Here is a 23,928-nt window from a genome sequence, read left to right on the forward strand (position 1 = left end):
GGCTGGATTTGAACTCAGGTCCTCCTGAATCCAGGGTCAGTGCTCTATCCACTACGCCACCTAGCTACCCCCCAACTGCCACCATCTTGACCTGGCCTCTCCCCTCAGATCCTGATGCAGTCAGCCCAGGTCTCACAACCAAAGAGACCTGGGGATAGTAGTGCCTCCCAGAACACAGGTTTCCAGCCTGGGCCCTGCAGCCATTGCTGAGAGAAACAATGGATAAGAGGAAACTGTCTTCTTTACCACCACTGACCACTGACTGCTAACGGGCATGGAAACCCAAGAGCCCTGGCAATGGCAGCGCTCCCCAGACCACTGGTCCTGCTTCCAACCCAGTGCCTGCAGTCACCGTCCTGGAAATCAGCCCCTATAGAGATGCTGCCTAGCAACTGGTTCCTTTAGTGCTTAAGCCATCACCTTCTCCACAACTACTGATGACTCAGAAAGCAAAGTCTGAAACCAAAGTTCTTGGCACTGCCCAATTATTTGACATCAGAAATTGATGGGGTTGCATTAGTAGAAATGACACTTTAAAAAGAAATGCAGTTATCCCTTCTACATCGCAGAGGTTAGGAGCATGGCAGCCCCGTGATCTGGAAAATCTGCATAAAAGTTTTTGGCCCAGGGCAGGTAGGTGGCGCAGTGGATAGAGCACTGGCCCTGAAGTCAGGAGGACCTGAGTTCAAATCCAGCCTCAGACCAAACACTTGACACTTACTAGCTGTGTGACCCTGGGCAAGTCACTTAACCCCAATTGCCTTAAAAAAAAAAGTTTTTGGTCCTCCCTTTGTACCAGAGAAGAAATCTGAATTTTTTCTTTTTCTTTTATGGGGTATAAATATTTGGTCATAGGGCTTTGTGTCATCTACTGGCCTTCATGTGTCATTCCACAAAACTCCCCCAAAATTCCCTTGTAATTTCTTATGCTGACCCGCAATACATTGAAATCTCAATGGGGAAAGTCGCGATGTGGAAGAGATAACTATTGCCATCTGATTTGCTGCTATACCCCCAGGACAATGGACTTTTCCATCTGACATGAAATCTTCTCTGTGTGCTGTGCCTGCCTTTCAAATTTGAGCTCTTTGAGCCCTGGGGCTGTCTTGGCTTTTCTATTTCTTGTCCTGATAATTAGGATACTGTTTTGCATATGGTAAGCACTTGGTAAGGGTAGCTAGATACCATAGTGGAAAGAGTGCTAGGCCTGGAGTCAGGAAGACTCACCTTCCTATGTTCAAATCTGGCCTCAGACCTTAGCTATTGTGACACTGGGCAAGTCACTTACCCTTGTTTGCTTCAATTTCCTCATCCGTAAAATGAGTTAGAGAAGAAAATGGCAGACTGCTCGAGTATCTTTGCCAAGAAAAGCCCAAACGGGGTCATGAAGAGTCAGACACAACTGAAATGACTGAACAACACTTTATAATTACTGATTCATTTGTCCTCACTGGGTCCAAGGATTCAGGGAAAACGTTCTATCTTTTCCCCAGTTATCCCTCCATTTTCTGCCCTTTGCCAGGGTGCTTAGACAGGATTTTTCAAATTAGAGGAGAGAAAGAGACTTGTAATCCTTGCCACATCTTTGTTGTGAAGAGGGAGGAGGGAGGTAGGAAGGAGGGATATCATGGATAAAGACAAACCAAGAAGTTTATTTTGGCCAATCATTATAACCTCTGCTTCCACCAGAGTGTTGTTTTTTTCTTTTAGTCCAAAATGCTAAAAAGCATTTATATTATACACACACACACATATATATATACACATACATGCACACATTTATATTATACACATTATATTCACACATTACATATCAAGATAACATATTGTATACCGGCATATATGTATATGTGCATATGTGTGTGTGTGTGTGTGTCTATTTACATATACATACTTTACCTTCTGTAAAGATAAAGTGACTTGTCCAAAGTCATATAGGTCTGAACTCAGGTCTTGACTCTAGACCTGGCATTCTATAAATTGTACCATCTAGCTGCCCCAAGCTTAGGCCATTTGTCTTCAAATCCAATATTCTTTCTTTCTCCAGACCTCAGTTTCCTTGTCTCTAAAATGACAAGGTTTTACTAGATGATCTCTAAGATCACTTATAGCACTAATATTTTGTTTAGAAGGCATATAGGTTTGTATCTGTTTATAATTTAGTCTCAAGCATCAACTTCTTTCAGGTAGATAATGCCAAGATACTGAAAGCTTTCAATTAAATTTAATATTCTTTTCCTTGAGGGCTTTCCTAGGCATTTCTCTGTGCTCAATTATGAACTTGGATAGGAAAAAAAGATGTCTTTATTTCAACGAAATTGATTTTCTTTCTAATCTTGTATATTTTTACTTTATGCAATTAAGACATTCATCTGAGAAGAGGTCATACACTTCACTAGACCGCCAAGGGGTCCATGATGCAAAAAATAATTAAGAATCCCTGCTTTGAGATTTTACATTGAGAGAGACAGACAGACAGACAGAGAGACAGAGAGAGACAGAGACGGGGGGGGAGAGACAGACAGAGACAGACAGACAGAGACAGACAGAGACAGAAACAGAGGCAGACACAGAGGCAGAGATGGAGAGAGACAGAGACAGACAGAGACAGAGGTTCACTAAATGCCATTTTGCATTGTATTTGCCTGGCAGTATAACTAAAGTCTATGCCAGAGAGAAGGCTTTTTTCCCCCTCGTCTTTCTCACTAATGGACCAACACATTCTCTGAAGCTTTTTCCTTCATTTTGTCCTTTGCTTTTGCACACACCCTTGTCTGTTTACCTGCCATATACTTCAGTGTTTCTTCTTCTTCCCCCACCATGAAGTATTTTCCACCATCCTTTAATAACAAAAGACTCTGTGTGAGCTCTAAGAATGAAGCTGCAGTTAGAAGTTTGACTTTCAAGTCAGGAAGACCTGAGTTTAAATCCTCACTCTGATACATGTTAATTTTGTGTCACTGGGCAAGTCATATAAACTCCGTGAGCCTCTTTTTCATCATAGATGACTTGTAGGGACTCTGCCAGCTCAAGTCTGTGACCCTATGCTCGAATGAGGTTTTCTGCTTACCAGAGAGATACAGTGCTATGGTGGTCAGAGTGCTGAACTTGGAGTCTGGAAGACCCAGATTCAAATCCTACCTTAGATATTTGCTAGGTGTGTGAGCCTAGTCAAATCACTTAGTCTTTGTGGGCCTCAATTTTCTTATCTGTAAAATGGGACACCATTTTATAATAATAGTACCTACCCCAGCAGGTTGTGGGGCTCCAATGAAATGATGTCTGTAAAATAAACATTAGAAGGCTCCATTAGCACAAGCTACAATGATAATAAAGATCCAAATTCTCTGAATTTTAAAATGACTTTTCATCCGACTCACCCTTTACTGGTCCCTAAGTTTGTTTTGTAAAATATCTCACGGTCTACCAACTTTCTTGCCAGTCATTTTTGCATGCGGTTATTGAACTTTGAGTCTCTGACTCATGGGGAGGCTTTAAACAAGCCTGCCTTTCCCTTTTGTGTGAGTGTGCGCGCGTGTGTTTTCTTTCTTTTTCAACTCAAAGCAGAACCACCTCACTCAAAAGCCCAGCAGTTACGGAAGTGAGGTGTTGGTATGGAATAGCTGACAATTGCCCTATGAGCTTAGTTGTCATGTTGTGTCTGTTTGCCTTTTTCCCCTCTCACTTGACTCCAGCTAAGCCTGTGATTTCAGCCCTGACTTCCTCCAGAGGCTTTCCCGTGCTCAAGCTGAAGACTGGCACCATAGTTAGATGACTCAGGTGTTCCCTGGCAAAGATCGCATTGGACAAGCCAAGGCAGGAGACAGGTGCCACTGCCTGGTAAGCATCAATCTCCTTTCTGGGAAACTGGCCCCCAGGGAAAGGCAATAGACTGCAGGGAACAGAGAGATGTAATTTTTTTCTTTTCTTTTTTTTTTCCCTCATAATTATTCTGAACAATCAGAGTTCTCATGGTTTCAATCTTTGCATTATACCCTCAAATAGAAAATCAAAATCTTTTAATTTTCTTTGGGCCAAATTCTTCACATTTTAGCAAAATCATACTTAATTTGAAGTAGCAGTTTCTGGGGAAAAGTTAATCAAAGATTTTAGGTTGATAATCAGTAAATATCTGCAAGAATGAATGCATGTGACTGATCTCAAAAGCTATTTTCCTTGTGTACAATAAGGAACAGTACAATTCCCAGGATATTTCTGAATATAAACCACTTTCTCTTGAAAACATCTTACTTTTAGTTATTGATTTATGAATAGCCTTCGATGGCTGAGTGCAAATTAGGAATGTCCAGTATCTTCCTCAGTTATTTCTTTAGACAAGGTCTCTATAGGTATAATCAATTCACAAAGGGAATGAGCTTCCTGAACCTCATTCCAGGAGAGTGGGAAAAGACAATATTCGGGAATGAACTCAGTCAGTGGGAACTCACTGTGAGGATAACGTGTGCCTATTTCACAGTAGTCAGTGAGAACCTTAGCCAGCTGGGGACTGGGGACATGTGATTAGCCAGAGAATGACTTTAGTCGTTCCCTGTGACTCAGGAGGGGAGACTGCAAGAGTGGATTCGAGTATACTTTTTAAAAATTCCACTCCCTCTCCCTTTGAACATGGATGCAAATCAGTTTCCTGGTGACTACAACTTTTGCCATGAGTAAAATAAGGCGATAGACATAACTGTCTGGGATAGTCTGAAAAACCAAACCAAACCAAATCAGGAATGTGTCCTCAGGGGCTATTCTTTGAAACCTTTGACTTGTGTGATTTTCTTCAAATCACAGTGTAAATGATAGTGAATACTACCATGTGTTAGAGTGTTGGTTTTGAGCAAAGGCAAATTTTTTTTGGGGGGGGGGTGAGAGCTCTGTTTTGAAACAAGAGGTCAAATAAGCCTTTTACTTCCTCATGGTGTGAACACTTTGAGGGGCTTAAAATTGATAATGGAAAGGATTTCATCAAAGTTCTTAAGGAGACTGGGGAATGGACCTAACAGGATATGCTGACTGGAATTCAGCTCATGGTCCAAGAAGCTTAGCAAGGCACAATGCGTCCTACACAGCAACTGCCTGATAAATGCTTATTGAATTGAATTGAGATGGGATTATGACTTAGCCTGTTGCCACAGAAGATCTGCCTCTGGATGGTGAGGACTGCATTTTTTGGAGGGAAGCTTTGGTCTTTTTATGGTACCTAGTGCTGGATGGTAGTAACCTGGGCCACTGAGAAGTGTCTGAGGTATTATTGATGCAACTCTGCACCTCCTAGGGATTGGGGAGGATTTTTTTTTTTTTTTAGGCAGTTGGGGTTAAGTGACTTGCCCAGGGTCACACAGCTAGTAAATGTCAAGTGTTTGGTCTGAGGACAGATTTGAACTCAGGTGCTCCTGACTCCAGGGCCAGTGCTCTATCCACTGCGCCACCTAGCTGCCCCTGAGGATTTTCCACAGGTGGTACTGGAATAGTATTAGTATATTTTTCTTCTGTCAGAAGTACTGGCACCATTTTTGTTCCTGAGTGCCCTCAATGCACTAAGCCAGAGAGGTGACCAATCTCTTACTATTGTCAGACACCACTCCACCACCACCCCTCTTTATCTCTTTATAGTTATTTTTCCTTTCTCCTTTCTGCCTGTCAACCTTTTTTGTCTCCTACTTTTTCTCCCCTCCTTTCTTCTTCCCTGACTAGGTCTCTGGTCTGCCAGTGACACCAAAGGCCAAAGATATTTCTGAGCATGACCTCCTGTATTGGAGGCACTCAGTTAATATCAACTGGCAGTAGAAGGGAACTTTTTCAAGAGAATTCCACTTATTTCCCCCTTGTGGAAAATCCTCCCCATCCCTGCATTTCCTTGAATGACTTTGGAGTTAGCTTAGTTCTCTTCCCATTGGCCCCTTGGTTCCTGGTCTACAGAAAGGTAACCGTGATGCTACAGATTTCATAAGTATTGCAAAGCTCTGGAAACAAGACTGTATTTGCAAAGCATTATTAATCAGCAGTGCTGTTTGTCATTTCCAGTCAGGGCAGAGGAAGAGAACTCCCGTGAAACTTTAACTCTTTCAAGATTGCAAAATGGGAAGAAAGAAGAGGTAGGGGAGGGGAAAAACTGCTCATGGTAAAATAGACCCCAAGGCCCAATCTTTATCTTTTAAGGAAGATATTAAACCAAGTGTGTCATGGAACCTGACAGCTGGTTGGGAGTGAGGTTGAAGGTAGATATTTTGGGGTTCTTGTGAACAACCTTTTTTCAGAGTCTTCAGAAATGTCTTCCTTCACTCAGGAATCCTAAAACTCAAAAATGTTTTAAAGAGTTTCTGAAGGGGCAGATTTCAGTCCATCGAAAAGCATTTATTAAACATCTGCTACATGCCAGTCACTGTGCTAGGTTCTGGATATAAATACTAAGTGAGACAATTCCTGCTTTCATGGAGCTTACGTTTTACTTTTATTAGAAATGTTTTGGTTCCCTTTAACTTCATTTTTTTTTGGTGAGGCAATTGGGGTTAAGTGACTTGCTCAGAGTCACACAGCTAGTGAGTGTTAGGTGTCTGAGGCTGGATTTGAACTCAAGTCCTCCTGAATCCAGGGCCACTGTGCTACCTAGCTGCCCCTTTTTTAGCTTTTAAAACAGCTCTCTTCTTTAATTGATAGAGAGAGGGCTGGCCTTAGAGTCTGGAAGAACTAGGTGTAAGTTAGCTCTGCCTCTGATGTATACTAACTGTATGACCCTGGGCAACTCACTTAACTTCTCAAAGTCCCCAGTAACTCTCTAAGACTATAAGTTACATATGAGTTGTTGAGCTGTCCTAATAGGATAATTTTCTCCTATGTGGATGAAACTACAGATCTGGACCTCTACCTATATGTACATACACATACATATATGTAAATACATACATATGGGGTGGCAGCTAGGTGGCTCAGTGAATAGAGCTCCAGGCCTAGAGTCAGAAAGACCAGAGTTCGAATCCAGCCCCAAACACTTACTAGCTGTGTGACCCTGGACAAGTCACTTAAGTCTGTTTGCTTCAGTTTCTCCATCTGTAAAATGAGAAGGACATGGCAAACCACTCCGATATTTTTGCCAAGAAAACCTCAAATGGGGTCACAAAGAGTCAGACACAACTGAACAGCGACAACAGAACTCAGAGAGGGCCGCTGGAGCAGCTTAACTAGATTAACAAGACCTGTGCTTTCCAAACATCGGTTTGGCAGTTGTACGGATGAGGGCCTGGAGAAGAGAGAGACCTGAGGCAGAAAACCAATTAGAAGGCAGTAGAGCAGCAGAGGAGAGAGGTGACGGGAGAGGTCTAAGCCAGCGTCATAGGCGTATGAGAAGAAAGGAAGGGATGGAGGAGGGAAGTGTTCATGACATTTGGCAGCTGATAGGATGGGTAAGATGAGGGAAGGTCATGAGCCAATGACTCCTAAGTAGAACCTGAGTCACTGGAAGGGTGGTGATGTCCTTGACAGAAATAAGGAAAAACATCGATCAAGCACCTTCTATATGCGAAGCCCTGCATTCAGAGGATACAAGGATTAAAAAAAACAAGACATCCCCTGCCCTCAGGGAGCTTACAACATATTTTTTAGGGCAGCTAGGTGACTCAGTGGATAGAGTGCCAGGTCTGAAGACAAGAAGACTCATCTTCCTGAGTTCAAATCTGGCCTTAGACACTTAACAGCTGTGTGACCCTGGGCTAGTCACTTAACCTTGTTTGCCTCAGTTTCCTCATCTGTAAAATGAGCTGGAGAAGGAAATGGCAAACCGTTCCAGGATCTTTGCCAAGAAAATCCCAAATGGGATCACGGAGAGGTGGAAGTGACTGAAATGACTGAATAGCAAAAATACATATGTGTATATATTTATGTATATATAGGTCCAGATTTGTGTCTGTGTGTATACATATAAATGCATGCCTACATATACGTATACACACACACATATATATATATATGTGTGTGTGTGTGTCTGTATATATGTCTTTGAATGTCTCTTAGGCAAAGAAATATTTTCTAGTGTTTTGAATGGACAGTACAGCATCACCACTTGTACTGTTTAGTGACAAGAAAATATAAGAAACCCTTAAAAAGAAAACCTTCAGTTTATTTCCTTATGGAAGGGTTCACTTTTTCTTGATGGAGTCCACTTTAGGTTAAGGAGGACAACTAAGCAGTACTTGAGGGTGGTGACTCTTGGGTCTAAGAGTTTTATCCTCCATGAAATAAATATTGGAAGGAGCAGTGAGGCGGTGTAGTGGATAGAGCACTAGCCTTGGAGTCAGGAGGACCTGAACTCAAACCCAGCCTTAGACACTTACTAGCTGTGTGACCCTGGGCAAGTCGCTTAACCCCTATTGCTTCTAAAAAAAAAAAAAAAAGAAAGAAATATTGGTTCTTTACTTGGGTTTGTCACTGACAAATGTGTGATTTTGGAGAACTCTTCTTGTGTGTGTATTTTGGCTGCCCCATTTGTATTGGCAAGATGATGCCTTCCTCCCTTTCAATACATAATCACCTTGTGGAAATGAATGGATCTGAGAGATTTTCACCATTTCTATTCCAATGTATGCAGAGATACTCTATTTCTCTCAAGATTCCTAACCTGCAACTAAGAAATAGGTTTGTCGGAATGTTTGCAAAATTCTTAGATCTCCTTGAGGGAAAACTAATCTCCTTTACTGATCTTTACCTATCCAACTTTATAACTGTTATTTTTATCTTAGCTATAGCATTTTAGGGATAGGCCCCACTGAAAGAATAGTAAATAGTAAAAGTAAATAATAAATGGTGAAAGAGGAAGAAATGGATGATGGGAAGAATCTAAATGGGGAGAGATGCAGTGTAGTATTTGTTGTTCAGCTGTGTCTGACTCTTTGTGACCCCATTTGGGGTTTTCTTTGCAAAGATACTGGAGTCGTTTGCCATCTTCTTCTGAAGCCCATTTGATGGATGAGGAGACTGAGGCAAACAGGGTGAAGTGACTGGCCCAAAGTCACACAACTAGTAAGTGTCTGAAGCTGGATTTGGAGTCACGAAGATGAGTCTTCCTGACTCTAGGCCTCACACTCTATCCACTGCACCATCTTGTTGCCCCCAGTTTAGTATAGTGGAAAGGAAATTGGCTCTAGAATAAGATGAGCTGGGTTCAGATCTCATCTGTAACATATGAGACAGTGGAAAGAGCATTGAATTTGGAGTCTTGGGACCTGAGTTAGTGTCCCAGCTCTGCACTTACTACTTGTGTGACTTTGTGTATGACTTTGACCCTTTCTGGGCCTCAATTTCCTTGATTGAAAAATGAGGGTGTTGGACTCTGGGGCCCACAAGGTTCCTCCCAACTTCAGGAACGAAGAAAGAAAGGAAACAAGCCTTTTCTGAGTGCTTACTCCTGGCCAGGCACAGTGCTAAGTGCTGAGGCTACAAATACAGGAAAAAGAAAGTTAAGTCCCTGCCCTTCAATGGGAGCAGATCACACACAAAGAGGAAGCTGAAAGGGGGGAGGGGCTAAGGTAGCTAGCACAGGGACATGGTTCTGAAGGCCAGAGGAAGTCTTTCCATTGATAATCCCATACTTGTGTGACCTTGGGCAAGTCATTCAACCTTTTGGGGTCTTCCTCATTTGTCAAATGAGGAGCTTGGTCTCTATGACCTTTGAGGTTCCTTGCAGGTCTAGACCTAGGCGGTGATGAACCCGCAGAACCTGTGATGCTAAAGGAATGGTGGAAAGAAGCTGCTGGAGGGTTGTTTGCTGTCATTCACCTTTGTAGTCTTTGAAAAAGCTGTTCTCGTATTTAGGGCATTGAGTGCTGTGCTGGGAATCAGGAAGACTCATCTTTGTGAATTCAAATCTGGTCTCAAACACTTACTAGCTATGTGATCCTGGGAAAATCACCTAACCCTGTTTGCCTCAGTTTCCTCTTCTGTCAAATGAGCTGGAGAAGGAAATGGCAAACCATTCCAGCATCTTTGCCAAGAAAAGCCCAAATGGGGTCAGGAAGAGTCAGACACGACTGAAAATGACTGAACAGCAACAGCACCACATCACACTGGGGCTTCTACCATTTTATATTGGGCTAGGCAATGTCCACAGCAATCTTCGTGGCTTCTATCCTGAACTACTCAGATGTCTAGGGAGAGGCAGTGTGGTGTGGTAGTAAGAATTCTAGATGTAGAATCAATGGACATGGGTCTGAAACCCAACCCAGCTACCTGTTACCTATGTGATCTTATGAAAGTTACTTGATTTCCTTAAGCATTCAGACACTTCAATACATGTTAATTGACTATCTCCCAGCCTGTTGTGTGTTAGGCATTGTGTAAAGTGGTGGGGATGCAAAGAATTAAAAAAAATGTCTGACCTCAAGGAGCTTACATTCTGCTGGGAAGAAATAGCAAATACACACACACACACACACACACACACACACACACACAGATAATTAAATACAAAATAAATGCTTTCAGGGCTGGGAGCGAAGCTTAACAACCAGGAGATAAGGAGAGTCTTCTTGTAGAAAGTGGTATTTGAGCTGAGCCTTGAAGGGCATCAGGAATTCTAAGATGTAAAAGTGGAGGACAGTGTTCTGGGCATGGGAGAGTCTCTGCAAAGATAAAGAGAGAAGAGATGGACCGTCATATTCATGGAGTGACAAATAGGAATATACTGTGTGTAGAGCATTAGAGTCAGATGGTGAAGGGTTTTTAAATGCTAAACAGAGGATGACGTACTTCATCATCAAGGCATTAGAGGATCACTGAAGTGTCTTGAGCAGGGAGCATCATGGTCAGATCTTTAGAAATATCACTCTTATACCTGTTTGGAGGATGGATTGGAAAGGGGTGGTGGTGGTGGAGCCTGGACAGAGACTGCCTAGGACACCATTGCAGGGTCTTAGTTGGCTCATCTGGAAGACAAAGGGAGATGGACCGGATGTTTGCTAAAGTCCCCTCCTGCTCAAAATCTGTTATTCATGTGATCTTAAGAAAGAACTAACCCCAAGATCTCTCAGGGGCTGGTCTTGCTTGTTTTGCAAAGAATTTTAAAGCTTCAAGCCAAGCAGAATTGAATTGCTTGACAGAGGTCGTGCTAAGTGGCCATTGAATGATGGAGCTGGGATGGTAGGAGATAGGTAGGGCAAGTTGTTCTGGAAGAACATTTCACCTGGCTGTGTGTGTGTGTGTGTGTGTGTGTGTTTGAGGGGGAGAGGAGTGTAGATTTTTCCAAAAAAATTGTGCAAAGATTTTTTTTTTTCCAAAAAAATTTTTGGAATGATTTTTCTTTCCAAAACTCCAAGATTTAAAAAAAAAAGATTTTTTTTTTCCAAAAGAAGGACTTTTGTGATGGGTTTGTGATCTGCAGCAATGCTCCAGAACCAATTCTCTCCTCGTTTCCCTACCTCTTTCCTCTGTGCTTGATGAAGCTTGCCCATCGGTACAGAGCTGACATTTTGAGATTGCACCAAGTAAAAGCAGGGTGATGGTATCTGTGGCTCACTAACCACACTGAGCAACTGAAAATCCCCAAAGGGACCATGATTTCCTGAAAGATAAAGCTGGAGAGCAAGTGTATAAATAATTTGTCCTCAGTAAACTGACAGTTTCACTGCCAGGTTGGCAAAAAAAAAAAAAAAAAGACTGATGATTTTTTTCCTCTCCTTCAGTTTACATATCTGCATATTGGTGGCGAGGATCAAAACTAAGGACGGGAACCAGAAGGGACTGACTCCAGAGAGAGACAGAGCCTAGCCTGTTCCCCCAGCCAGGCTGGAGTGGTTTCGATGGAGCCCCACACAGATAAGCTGGAGTTCTTCCGAAAACTGGGCTACAGCCGGGAGGGTGTTGTCAGAGTGTTGGCAAAACTGGGCCAGGGGGCACTGGTGAATGACATCCTACAGGAGTTGATTCAGATGGGCAACCGACCTCACGTTGAAGAAAGCTATGGGGAGAGCTCTGCTCCAAAACTTGTCGCACGGGGCTCTGGTGGCACTGTGGACTTGTCCCGACGGCTTCTGGGTGCAGATCCTGAAGACGAGTTGGAGGACCCTGGCAATCATCTGAGACCCATTGTGATCGACGGCAGCAACGTGGCTATGAGGTATCTAGTTCATTCATTCTGTTACCTAGAGGGTGCTCTGTTTCTCATAAATTATCTGACATCCCATTAGGATGTGGTATAGTGTAATAGAGAAAGCACAACTAGGATGCAGGAGATTTGGGATTCTGGTCTTTGTTCTATCACCAGCTAGCTACCTGACTTTGACCAAGTTACATGACATCTCTGTGTCAAGTTTTTTCATTCACAAGCTTGTCTTGAGACTCAACTAAGATCTCTCTCTCTCTCTCTCTCTCTCACACACACACACACACACACACACACACACACGCACACACACGCTGTTTTCATGTGTGCATGCTCTTTAAAGCATCTCAGAATCGTCAATTTTAAGCTGGAAGGATCAGAGAACCATTGATCTAGAAATGGTCATGACTTTAGAGGTCATCTAGTACAATCCCCTCATTTTACAGTTAAGGAATCTGAGGCATAGGGAAATGGAATGTTTTGTCCACTGGCACGCAGGTTGCCAATAGCAGAATTAGGATTTGGACCCAGGCCCTCTGACTCTAATTCCACCTCACTTTTCCACCCTGCCTCTTCTATTGGGAATATTTCACTTGTCAGCTCTTTGAGAATTAATTCTAGCTTCCCAGTTTCAGATATGGTTAAACTAGCCTTTTAAAAAATAAAGCAAAATGAGGCCATCTAATGCAGTAGTAAGATCTTTCCTGATTCCCAGGAGTTAACTTATCACCACTTTGGTCTAAATCATAGGAGTTTTCTAGACTTCTGGGCACACAGTATTATTGAGTAATACTTTGTCCAAGGAAATATTCAATTTGCTGAGTCAGAGCCTGAGCAAAGAACTTTACTGTAGGAACTTGTCTGTTGGGTCATTACTGTTGATATGTTTCCCTTTTGTAAGCTGAATCACTGGTGGAATCGAATTCACTAATATCATCAAAAACCTCATATTTATTAACAGACTATCAATGTGACCAGTCCGTATTGTTTGCATTGAATTGACTTTAGTTTGGCAATGAGAGGTCAAGAATTTAAAACAGTTCAACTACAAACTTGTCTCTTACAGCTCTTGTTCAGACAAGTCCAACATAGATCCGTATCTGGCTTATTCATTCTTTTTTTTTTTTCTTATTCAATACGGCCACCCTGGGCTGGAATAGTATTAAAACAGAGAGTGGAGCCCCTTTTGCATATAATCATATCATAAGATCCTGGTTTTAGAGCTGGGAAGAGCCTTGGAAGTCATCAAATACAACTCTCATTTCACAGATAAGTGAATTGAGGCCCAGAGAGGCTGACTCTGAAGATTGTTGTTGTTCAGTCATTTTTCAGTCATGTCTGACTCTTCATGACCCCTTTTGGGGTTTTCTTGGCAAAGATATGGGAGTGGTTTGCCATTTCCTTTTCCAGCTCATTTTACAGATGAGGAAACTGAGGCAAGGGTTAAGTGACTTCCTGAAGTTCACACAGCTAGTATCTGAGGCTGGAGTTGAACTCAGATTTTCCTGACTCCAGACCCAACATTCTATCCATTGCACTGACCTAGCTGCCTAACAACAACAAAAAAGTACCTACTACGTGCCAGATACTGTGATAAGCCCCTTATGGATATGATTTTATTTGATCTGCCCAACAGCCCTGAGAAGTAGATCATTGAGTCACCAATCAAGCTGTTCCAGCTGCTCCAGTTGTCACTGGTTCCAGAATCAAGTCATATTTCCTGGCCCACTTTCTGGGTTCAGTGCCCAGTTATGCCACTTGCATCCTGTGAGACTCTGGGCATATCCCTTAACCTCTATGAGATCTAGTCATAAAATAAAAGAATAAGTGCATTGCCTTCCAAGCAATTTGTAAACATAAAAGTGCTATAAAAAGGGTTGCTGTTATTATCCAAGTTAAGGGTGTACTTCTAAAATCTCTTCCCCAGGTTCAAAGATGTGTTTGTCCTGTCCCTCCCTCATTCCCCTTCCCCTACCTTAAGTCACTGTATTTGAGCTCCTGTTCAGTTTATAAGATCTAAGTAGAGCTTGAAAGGATACTAACGGCTCAGTCAGTTTGGGCAGACTTTAGAATTCTTTAGAAAATCAGATCCCAGCAGAATGTGACAATAGCTTGGCAGGAAATTGATAACTGAATTGGATATGGAGGCATCACTGGGAAGGGTAAATCAGAAGCTCAGAATTCAATTCCCAGGTCTCTGCCACTGATGAATTAAACTTTTTTCAGTAAGTCAGGTAACTTGCCCACGCTTCACTTTTCTGATGTGCGTGGTTTAGGGGAGGCGGTTGGTATAGCCACTGATTTCATCAGGGTAAGGGATTCCTGATGTGGAAAGTCCCTCCAAGGATGCAGATCAACCTTAGAGCGTTGCTTGAGGCACTGAGATATTAAGTGACTTGCCCAGGGTCATTCCCAGGGTCACACGGCCAGTGTATATCAAAGGCAAGACTTAAACGCCGGTCTTCCTGACTTTTAAGGGCATCCTTCTATCCACTCTCCTGCCTCTCTTGCAAAAGGTAACTATTGTCCAAGTGAATAAACTGATGATTATTTTCTTATTGCCTGAACTTCTTATGGAAAAAAAAATAAAGCTAAAATCTGAATGAGCCCTGGAAGTGGACAAATTAGGCAATTACCTAGAGTACCACACATGGAGTGTTAATGAATGAACTTTTTTTAATATTACTTTTTCCAAATGCATGTTTTCACAATTCCTCTTTCATTGGCAGAGAGGCGTTTATTTTATGATGTTAAAGTACATGTGTTGGACGGATGGCTATATGCCTCTGGCAGACAGTAACAGAAAAGGGGCACCAGATCCCTGCCTCAGGTACACAAACACCACCCTTCAGGTCTGGTCTGAGTATGATCATTTCCCCTGATTTTACATATTTACTAGACAGAATAGTACTTCAGTTAATAGGATCTTAGTGATGAGGTTCAGGGGCATCCCAAAATGTTGCGGTGCAAGGTCATCCCAAATCCATTTGTATACAAGTTTGAGGAGAAACAGATACATCATAAGAGAATGACTTTCAGGGACTTTTTCTCCCTTAAAAATATACACAGTGAATGCTGGGGTCAGTACATACTGGATGCTATCAGTATAGTACAGTGGGAAGAGTTTGGAATCAGAGAATCTGTCTTCAGATTGTGCCCCTGGCACTTACTAGCTAACTCTGTGACATCAGGGAAGTTACCTGTTACCAGACAGTTTACCTCTTTGGACCTCAGTTTCTTCATTTATAAAATGATGAGTTGAATTGAACTGCCTTCTAAGGTCCTTTCAAGCTTTAAATCTATAAGCTTATGTATGATCTGATCCCTGCTTCAGTTCTACATTATAGGACAGTGGCAACATGGGTGTGTGTAATTTGGATTCCCAGGTACCTGAGCCTGTATTCCTGGGGTAAGAGATGAGAAGCAAAAAGATTTAAGGCATATTACAGAGAAGGATTCAGTAGTGCCTGGTAACTGATGAACTAGGAGAGGACTTATTGAATAGGACCTCAAATATGTTGTTTGTCCTTCATTCTCGAAAAGGACCATGACATCAGGAAGGTGATACCATGACTTGCAAGTGAATTGGATTTAAGTGAGGCAGGACTGTGCAGTCACCAGCCTCACTTTCTCCTCTGGAACCATCTGGGTCCAGTGGCCAGATACAGATCTGGATGACTGGAGATGGCCCCCACAAATATGAGATACTGACTGAATGGTGGAACTACTGACAGAAATAGTGAAGTCAGAAGGACAAGCAGAAAATGTAATTACAATTAGAAGTGTCCCAGACATGAAGGATGTTCTGAGAATGGCTTCTATCTCTTCTCAAATATAACTGAATGACAAGCAGCTGAGGGGTCAAGAGACCAGAGTTTGAATTCTTTTTTTTTTCTTTTTTCTAGGCAATGGGGTTAAGTGACTCGGCCAGGGTCACACAGCTAGTAAGTGTCAAGTATCTGAGGCTAAATTTGAATTCATGTCCTCCTGAATCCAGGGCCGTGCTCTATCTACTGCACCACCTAGTTGCTCCCTGAGTTTGAATTCTCTGACAAATTGTATGGCCATGGGCAAATGATTTAACCTCTGGGAGCCTCAGTTTCCTCATCTATACAATGGGGATGATAATAATAGTGCTACCTCCCTAGCCTCTGGGTCAGTGTGAGAAAATAGCATAATTGTGAGCTGCTGGGTCGTCCCCTGACTCCTGAACCAAGTGAGACTATCAGTGGAGTTCCTGTGCAATAAATACCAACCAACTTCAAGTTTAGATGTCCCACCTGGCACTCTCTCACTGGCATTGTAAGCACCACAATCAATCAGGGAGCTCACTGCTCTGTGTGCCTTAGGGAAGTGCCCACACCTGCCATAAACTGGAGGCACAAGCAGTCACCTGTGTGCTGGGAAAACCCCTTTACCTCACCACCCTTGAAAGGCTGTAATAAGCACCACTCCTTTTGGATCAAGGTCACATCTCCTGTTGAAATAGTCTAGGGAGGGGCAACATATTGAGCCTTTATCAGTCATTAACACTTTATCATGAATTAACTTATCAGATCTTTTCCAACTGATAGCTTCCAAGGTCTGTTGGAAAAGGTCATAGAATTGGTTAAGAGTTTGACAAGGGAGAATAGAAAGCAATTGTCCATAATTGGGGAGAGTGGCCCTGGTTAGGACTTTGGATATAAGCTTCTTGGGGTCAGGGAATTATTGTCTCTGTATTTCCAGCACTTAGTTCTTAAGAAATGTTTGTTGGGTTGAACTGAATTGGGCAACCAAGGCTGTTTGAGGTAGAGAAAGGGGCATGAAAGCAGAAATGAGAAGGTGCCTTTAACAAATTTTACCTAGGCTGGTCCTGGATCTATTTTTGTTCATTGTGTTATTCATGTAATCTGTTCAATAGGCTTCTAAATTGTTTCTGTTACTACTGACAAAGAAGATGATGTCTTGTTCAGAGCTCATTAAAGAAGTGGATCTCTCCGTCTCTGTCTCTCTGTCTCTCTTTGTCTTTCTGCCTCTGTCTCTCTCCCTCTTTCTTCCCTTCCCTCCCCCACCCCGACCCTTTCCTCATGAATCTACTTTCAGGGCATATCTATTCCTGCTGGCTGTGGTCTAGACAAGCCACTTTGTGAAATTGCTTGATGACCTGGAATTTTAACTTAACAGCTCTATTTCTATTAACTTTTTATATTGATGACACTTATGGCAAGTGTAACATTAAAGCATAACAATCCCTTACCTCTTAAAAGAAAGGTAAAAATAGTGTCTCACTTCAATGAGTTTACATTCTAACAGGGGAAACAAACATGAAAATAACGTGGTACCTGCAAGATATATAGAGTAGTTGAGAAAGAATTTTGAAGGGGAAGGCACTGGCAACTGGGAGGCCTGGGAAAAGGTTTTTTGTTTGTTGTTGTTTTTTTTTTTGGTGAGGCAGTTGGGGTTAAGTGACTTGCCCAGGATCACACAGCTAGGAAGCATCAAGTGTCTGAGGGTTGGATTTTGAACTCAAATCCTCCTGACTCCAGGGCCGGTGCTGTATCCACTGCACCACCTAGCCACCCAAGTCTCTTGCTTTTGATGGAATTTGAGCTTCCTCTTGAAACAAGCCAGGGGAGCTAAGAAATAGAAGTGAAAAGGGAGAGTATGTTGATATTTTGGATATCTTCTTTTGAAAACTTCCTGTTCACTTGTGATTGAAGAGTGGCTCTTGATCTTATAAATTTGAATTAGTATTATATATGTTGTATTTTTCTCTTTATCAGAAAAACTTACTGCAAAGATTTCCCCCCACTTAACTGTTTTCCTTTTAATTTTAGCTGCATTTGCTTTGCTTTTGCAAAACACTTTAAATTTTACGTAATCAAATTAGTCCACTTTGTTTTCTGTGTCTCCACAGGGGATCTTTCCCTATCACTTTTTGAAGTCTAGAGAATCAAAAAAACAATAACCTCTGGCACATCTTTGTCCATATCCCTTGTTTGGTTGCCAATCTTCTATCTATGCTTGTGAAAGGTATTTTATACCTTATTCCTCTAGTTTGTTTATGATGTCACCTTTTATATCTAAGTGATATCTATTTGGAATTTAACTTGGAATATATACCTAATCTGTTCCACTTCTCTCTCTTTCTCTCTCTCTTTCCATACATACATACATACATACATACATATACATACATATATATACATATTTATATTTAAACAAGCACCAAATATTTCCTACTAACCATTCTGTTTGACACATTTAGCACTCTGGTGAGCCTAGTTTAAAGCTCTTTCTGTCCAAGCCTCTTCTTACTTTTTCATCTTCTTTCACTTGACTCCCCTTCACAAACTCTGTGATCTAGCTACATTCGTCTCCTTGCCGTCCTCCACGTGTAATACTTTGTCTCTTGTCTCTTTATCTTTGCACGTGGCTGCTTCCTGTGCCTGGAATGTTTTCACTCTTCACCTTCACCTCCTAGGATCTATGACTTCCTTGGAGACTGTGTTCAGGCAGCCACCATCTGCAGGAGGGCTTTTCTGGTATTTCAACTGCTAGAGCCTTCCTCTCTAAGTTTAACTTTCATTTACTCTCTATCTTATATACAACTATTTATTTACATATTTTCTCTCCCATTAGGATGTAAGCTCTTTGAAAGCAGGAATAGTCTTAACCTTTATTCTACAGTGCTTAGGACAGTGCCTGGAACATAGTATATGTTTAATAAGTTTTGTGTACAACATTAAGGTCACTTTTTCTAATCCATCTTCAATTTAGGATGAGTTCACCTAAATTAGGATGTGTAGACTCCAAGGATGCTGCTCATTGTTGCTGCTGCTTTACTGAAATGGAATGATTCTTTGGTTTCAGAACAAATATTAGGCTCTACACTGCCTTTTCCATTTGACTCACTTTAAAAATTAAAAAAAAAATTAAATTTTATTTTATTTTTAGGTTCAGATTCTTTCCTTCCCCTCTCCTCCCCATCTCAATTGAGAAAGCAAAAACAAAACAAAACTCCTTTTTACGAAGATGTATAGTCAAGCAAAGCAAATCCTGGCATTGGTCATATGCAAAACAATATGGATGAATCTTTACTGAGGCCATTACCTCTCTATCAGGAGGTGGGTAGCACGTTTTATCTTGAGTCCTCTAGAATAGTTGTTGGTCATTACATTGATCAGAGTTCCTAAGTCTTCCAAAGTTGTTTGTCTTTTGCTCTGGTTCTTCTCACCTCACTCTGCATTAGTTCATACAAGTTCTCCTAGGTTTCTCTGAAACCATCTCTTTCATCATTTCTCATAGCACAATAGTATTCCATCATATGCATATACCGTAACGTGTTCAGCCAGTCCCTACTTGATGGACTCCTCTTCAGTTTCCAATTCTTTGCATTTGTCTCACTTTGTAGAGTGAGGTGCTCTTTGCTGTTTACTACCATTACCCCCAGCATACTTTACTGCCTCCAAGCTCTGACACACACCTGCTTTCTGGAATCCTTTTCCTCCCTCTTTCCATCCAGCTTTATCCTTTCTCTTTACATCTCTAGTTTAAGACCTACCTTCTCCAGAATGTGTTGACAAAATATCCTCACTTGACTTCTGGTAACACCAGACATTCTCATGTCACTTGCATGCATCACTGAGCAGTTAAAGTTAGTTGGCTATCTATAAGTATATCCATATGACTTCTTGTCTGAGTTTCCCTATGTAACATGAGTATTTATTAGTATTGGTTGTGGACCCAGCCAGCCAAATCAAGACACAAGGACTAGACATGCTTTATGTTTTCTGGCCAAGTCCTTGCAGATCTAAGTTTTTAGAGTGGTTCATAGGAGCATAGACTTAGGACTGGAAGCCATCTCAAAGGTCATCTAGTCCAACTACCTCATTTTATGGGTAAGACCCAGTCACACAAAGGAGTGGTAAAGCTGAAGTTTAAACTCAGGTCCTCTGTCTTCAAAACCAGCACCTTTTCTTTCTCTCTCTCTCTCTCTCTCTCTCTCTCTCTCTCTCTCTCTCTCTCTCTCTCTCTCTCCCTCTCTCTTTCTCTCTCTCTCTGTGTCAGAAACTTTTAAAAAATAATTTAAAAAATTAATAGAAATCTATTTTCTCTCTCTCTAATGCTCTACCTTATTAGGAGAAAAAAGGAAAACAAATTCCTTGTAATACATATGCATATTCAAGCAAAACAAATTGTCTTTATTTCTTGTCTGAAAATATATGTCTCATTCTGCACAATGAATATATCATTTCTCTGTCCAGAGGTAGATGACATGCTTTGTTATCAGATCTCTTGAATTATGGATGGTCCTTGTGTTGATCAGAGTTCTTACAGTTTTCAAAGTTGTTTTTTTTTTTTTTTACAGTGTTGCTGTTATTGGATAAATCATTTTCCCAATTCTGTTCATTTCATTCTTCATCAGTTTATACAGGCTTTCAAAATTGTTCAATTTTGTAATATTGATGTTACAATATAAATTCTTCTTCCTTTGAGAACTTCCCATTTATATCCTTAGATGATTTATCAATTGGAGAATGGCTCTTATTCTTAAATTTTAAATCAGCTCTTTATATAGCTTGGAAATGAGACCATCATCAGAAAAACTTACTGCAATGTTTTTTTTCCTCCTCAGTTAATTGCTTCTCTTTTAATTTTAGCTTTATTTGATCTCTTTGCACAAAAACTTTTAAATTTTATGTAACCAAAGTTATCTATTTAATCTTCTGTGTTCCTCTCTACCCTCTGATTGGTTATGAACTTTTCTTCTATCCATAGATATGATAGATATTTTTTTTTTTGTTTTCTCTAATTTGTTTTCATGTCACCTTTTATGTTTAGGCCATGTATCCATTTGGAACTTATTCTGATATAAGGTGTGAGGTGTTGTTTTAAATCTATTTTCTTTCATACTACTATCCAATTTTCTCAACAGTTTTTTTTTTATTTATTAAATCAGGAGCCCTTATCCTAGTAACTGGGGCCTTTGTGTTTATCAAATACTAGGCTACTAGGTTCTTTTGCTTCTGTCTGTTGTGTACTGAGCCTGTTCCATTGATTGAGCCCACTATTTTCTAAAGAGTACCAAATTGTGTTGAGAATTACAGATTTTTAGTATAGTTTGAGATCTGGTACCTTTAGGTCCCCTTATTCCCACTTTCCCCTCCCCTCCCCATTTATTCTCTTGAGATTCTTGACTTTTTTGCCTCCATATGAACTTTGTTATTTTTTTTTGTTTTATCAAAATTATTCATCTCATCACCATTTCTGGTTTAGGACAGCAATGTCTTATCCATTAGATTGACTGATATGTGTGAATAAATGGAAATCACATTTTTACAGAGTTGCAATGCACAGAGGAATTAATTCAGAAACAGGCAAATAGAGATGACCAGCTCAGGTAACAGTGCCTGAAGATCCAGCCAAATTTTTGAAAATGGCATCAAGTAGGTAGTCATTTCTTTCTTTCTTTCTTTCTTTTTTTTAAACATTTTTCTTTAAATTTTTGAGTTCCAAATTCTATCCCTCCCTCCCTTTTGCCCCTCCCTCCTCCCTGAGATGGTAAGCAATCAGATATAGGTTATACATGTGCAATTATGTAAAACATTTCCATATTGTCATTTTGTACAAGAAGACTTGAATAAAAGGAAAAAAATGAAAGAAAGAAAGTGAAAAATAGCAGTCTGTGTTCGAATAATGTCAGTTCTTTCTCTGGAGGCAGATAGTAAGCTTTATTATTAGTCCTTTGGGATTGTCTTAGATCAATGTATTGCTGAGAATAGCTAAGTCATTCACAGTTCTTCATTGAACAATATTGCTGTTACTGTGTATGATGTTCTCCTGGTTCTGCTCACTTTGGTATGCATCAGTTCATGTAAGTCTTTCCAGGTTTTTCTGAAATCATCCTGCCTGTCATTTCTTACAGCAAATAATAATATTCCATTACAATCATGTACCACAGTTTGTTTAGCTATTCCCTAATTGATGAGCATCCCTTTGATTTAAAATTCTTAGCCACTGCAAAAAGAACTGCTATAAATATTTTGTACAAATAGGTCCTTTTCTCTCTCTTTTTTTTAGATGGATCTAGCAGTGGTATTGCTGCATCAAAGGGTATGCATAGTTTTATAGCCCTTTGGGCATAGTTCACAATTGTTTTTCAGAATGGTTGGATCAGTTCACAACTCCACCAACAGTGCTTTAGTGTCCCAATTTTCCCATATCCCATCCAACATCCAACATTTTCATTTTGTCATATTAGCCACCCTGATAGGTGTGAGGTGGTTAGGTAGTCATTTCAATGAAGATATTTCACTACATACATATTCTTGGTCTGAAATGGATATTTATGTATCACTTTAAGGTTTGAAAAGCACTTTACAAATATGTCATTTGATCCTCACAACAACCTTGGAAAGTAGGTGCTATTGTTGTCCCCATCTTATAGTTAAGGAAACTATGGCAGACAGAGGTTAAGTGACTTGCCCAGGATCACTCAGCAAATTAGTGTCTGAGGAGGATTTGAACTCGGGTCTTCCTCATTCCAGGTCCAGAACTCTTACCCACTATGCCACTTTAGTGTCTTTAGCCTTTAGGGCACATGACCACATATAATATCATACCCAGTTTGAAAGTATCAGCATCATAGTGCCACTGAATGTCTTCATTCTGCCCACAGTGCAAATGCATAATACCCCAGACACTTACTAGCTGTGTGATCATGGGCAAGTCACTTAATCTCTGTCTGCTTCAGTTTGCTCATCTGTAAAATGGAGTTAATAATAGCACCTGCCTCCAAAGGTTGTTATAAGGAAAAAATGAGATAATATTTCTAAAGTGTTTCATAAGCCTTAAAGCATTATATAAATGCTGGCTGTTATCAATATTAAATATAGAATTTGTATCTTGAGGTGTGGTACTATTTGATATGATGAATGTGTCTGGAGAGGATTTGCTTATTTACCATCATGTCTCTTTATAGAATCATAGAATTCTAGAGTAGAGAGGGATCTCAAAGGTCTTCTAGCTCAGCTCCTACATCAAGCAAGTATCCTTTCTACAACATTACAGATGAGTAGAAAGGCAGTCTCCACCTGAAGATCTCCAGTGACAGGGAACTCACAATAAGGCAATCCATTCCATTTTTAGATAACTTGCATTGTTAGGAAGCTTTTCCTTATACTGAAGTAATATCTTCTTCTCTGTAATTTCTATTGGTTCTCTTTCTTCTGGGACCAAGCAGAAGAAGTCTACTACCCCTTTAACCCTTCCTAAATCTGGGCAGGTGAACAATCCCCAGTTCCTTCACCCAATCCTGAATTGGTATGGTTTTGAGTACTCTTAACATCTTGGTTGCTTTCCTCTGGATGCCCTTCAGGTTGTCAATGTCCTTTCTAAAATATGTTAGCCAGAACTGAATGTGGTGCTCCAAATGTGACTGATCAGGACAGACTAGACTGCAGTTGAACTATTACATCCCTTATTCTAGACCCCACACATCTCTAAATACACCTTCAGATCATCACATTAGCTTTTTTTGGCAGAGACATCACACTGTTGACTCATAGTGAATCTACTAAAATCCCCAGGTCTTTTTCTTATGAACCACTGTCTAACCATGTTTTTTCCTATGTCACCAGTGGGAGCCTTTGGTGGATATAATAATTCAATAACACTTTAGAGTTTCATGGATGAACTGGGGCTGGTCTTCCTAAAGCAGGCACTGTGTCTTAGACTTGTTTTGTTTCCCTCATGGCACCTACAATAAACTATATTCAATAAATTCTTGTTGAATTAAATTGGATTTTAACTGGAGCAAGCGTTTCTCTGGACCAAGTACTGATTGAGAT

At 40.8% G+C, this 23,928-nt stretch overlaps 1 protein-coding gene across 1 annotated transcript in view; it reads left to right on the top strand.

The window, feature by feature from the left end:
* Positions 1-3,552: 3,552 nt before the first annotated feature.
* The window catches only part of ZC3H12D (zinc finger CCCH-type containing 12D), a 44,709-nt gene continuing 24,333 nt past the window's right edge, over positions 3,553-23,928 (top strand). The window contains exons 1-2 of the mRNA XM_027858007.1: positions 3,553-3,840; positions 11,676-12,109. Coding sequence (XP_027713808.1) covers positions 11,793-12,109 — 317 coding nt within the window. The 5' untranslated portion in view covers positions 3,553-3,840; positions 11,676-11,792. The remainder of the gene's footprint in view (positions 3,841-11,675; positions 12,110-23,928) is intronic.

Source organism: Vombatus ursinus, unplaced genomic scaffold, assembly GCF_900497805.2.
Source record: "Vombatus ursinus unplaced genomic scaffold, bare-nosed wombat genome assembly UNPS02012602.1, whole genome shotgun sequence".
In the NCBI taxonomy this organism is placed as follows: domain Eukaryota; kingdom Metazoa; phylum Chordata; class Mammalia; order Diprotodontia; family Vombatidae; genus Vombatus; species Vombatus ursinus.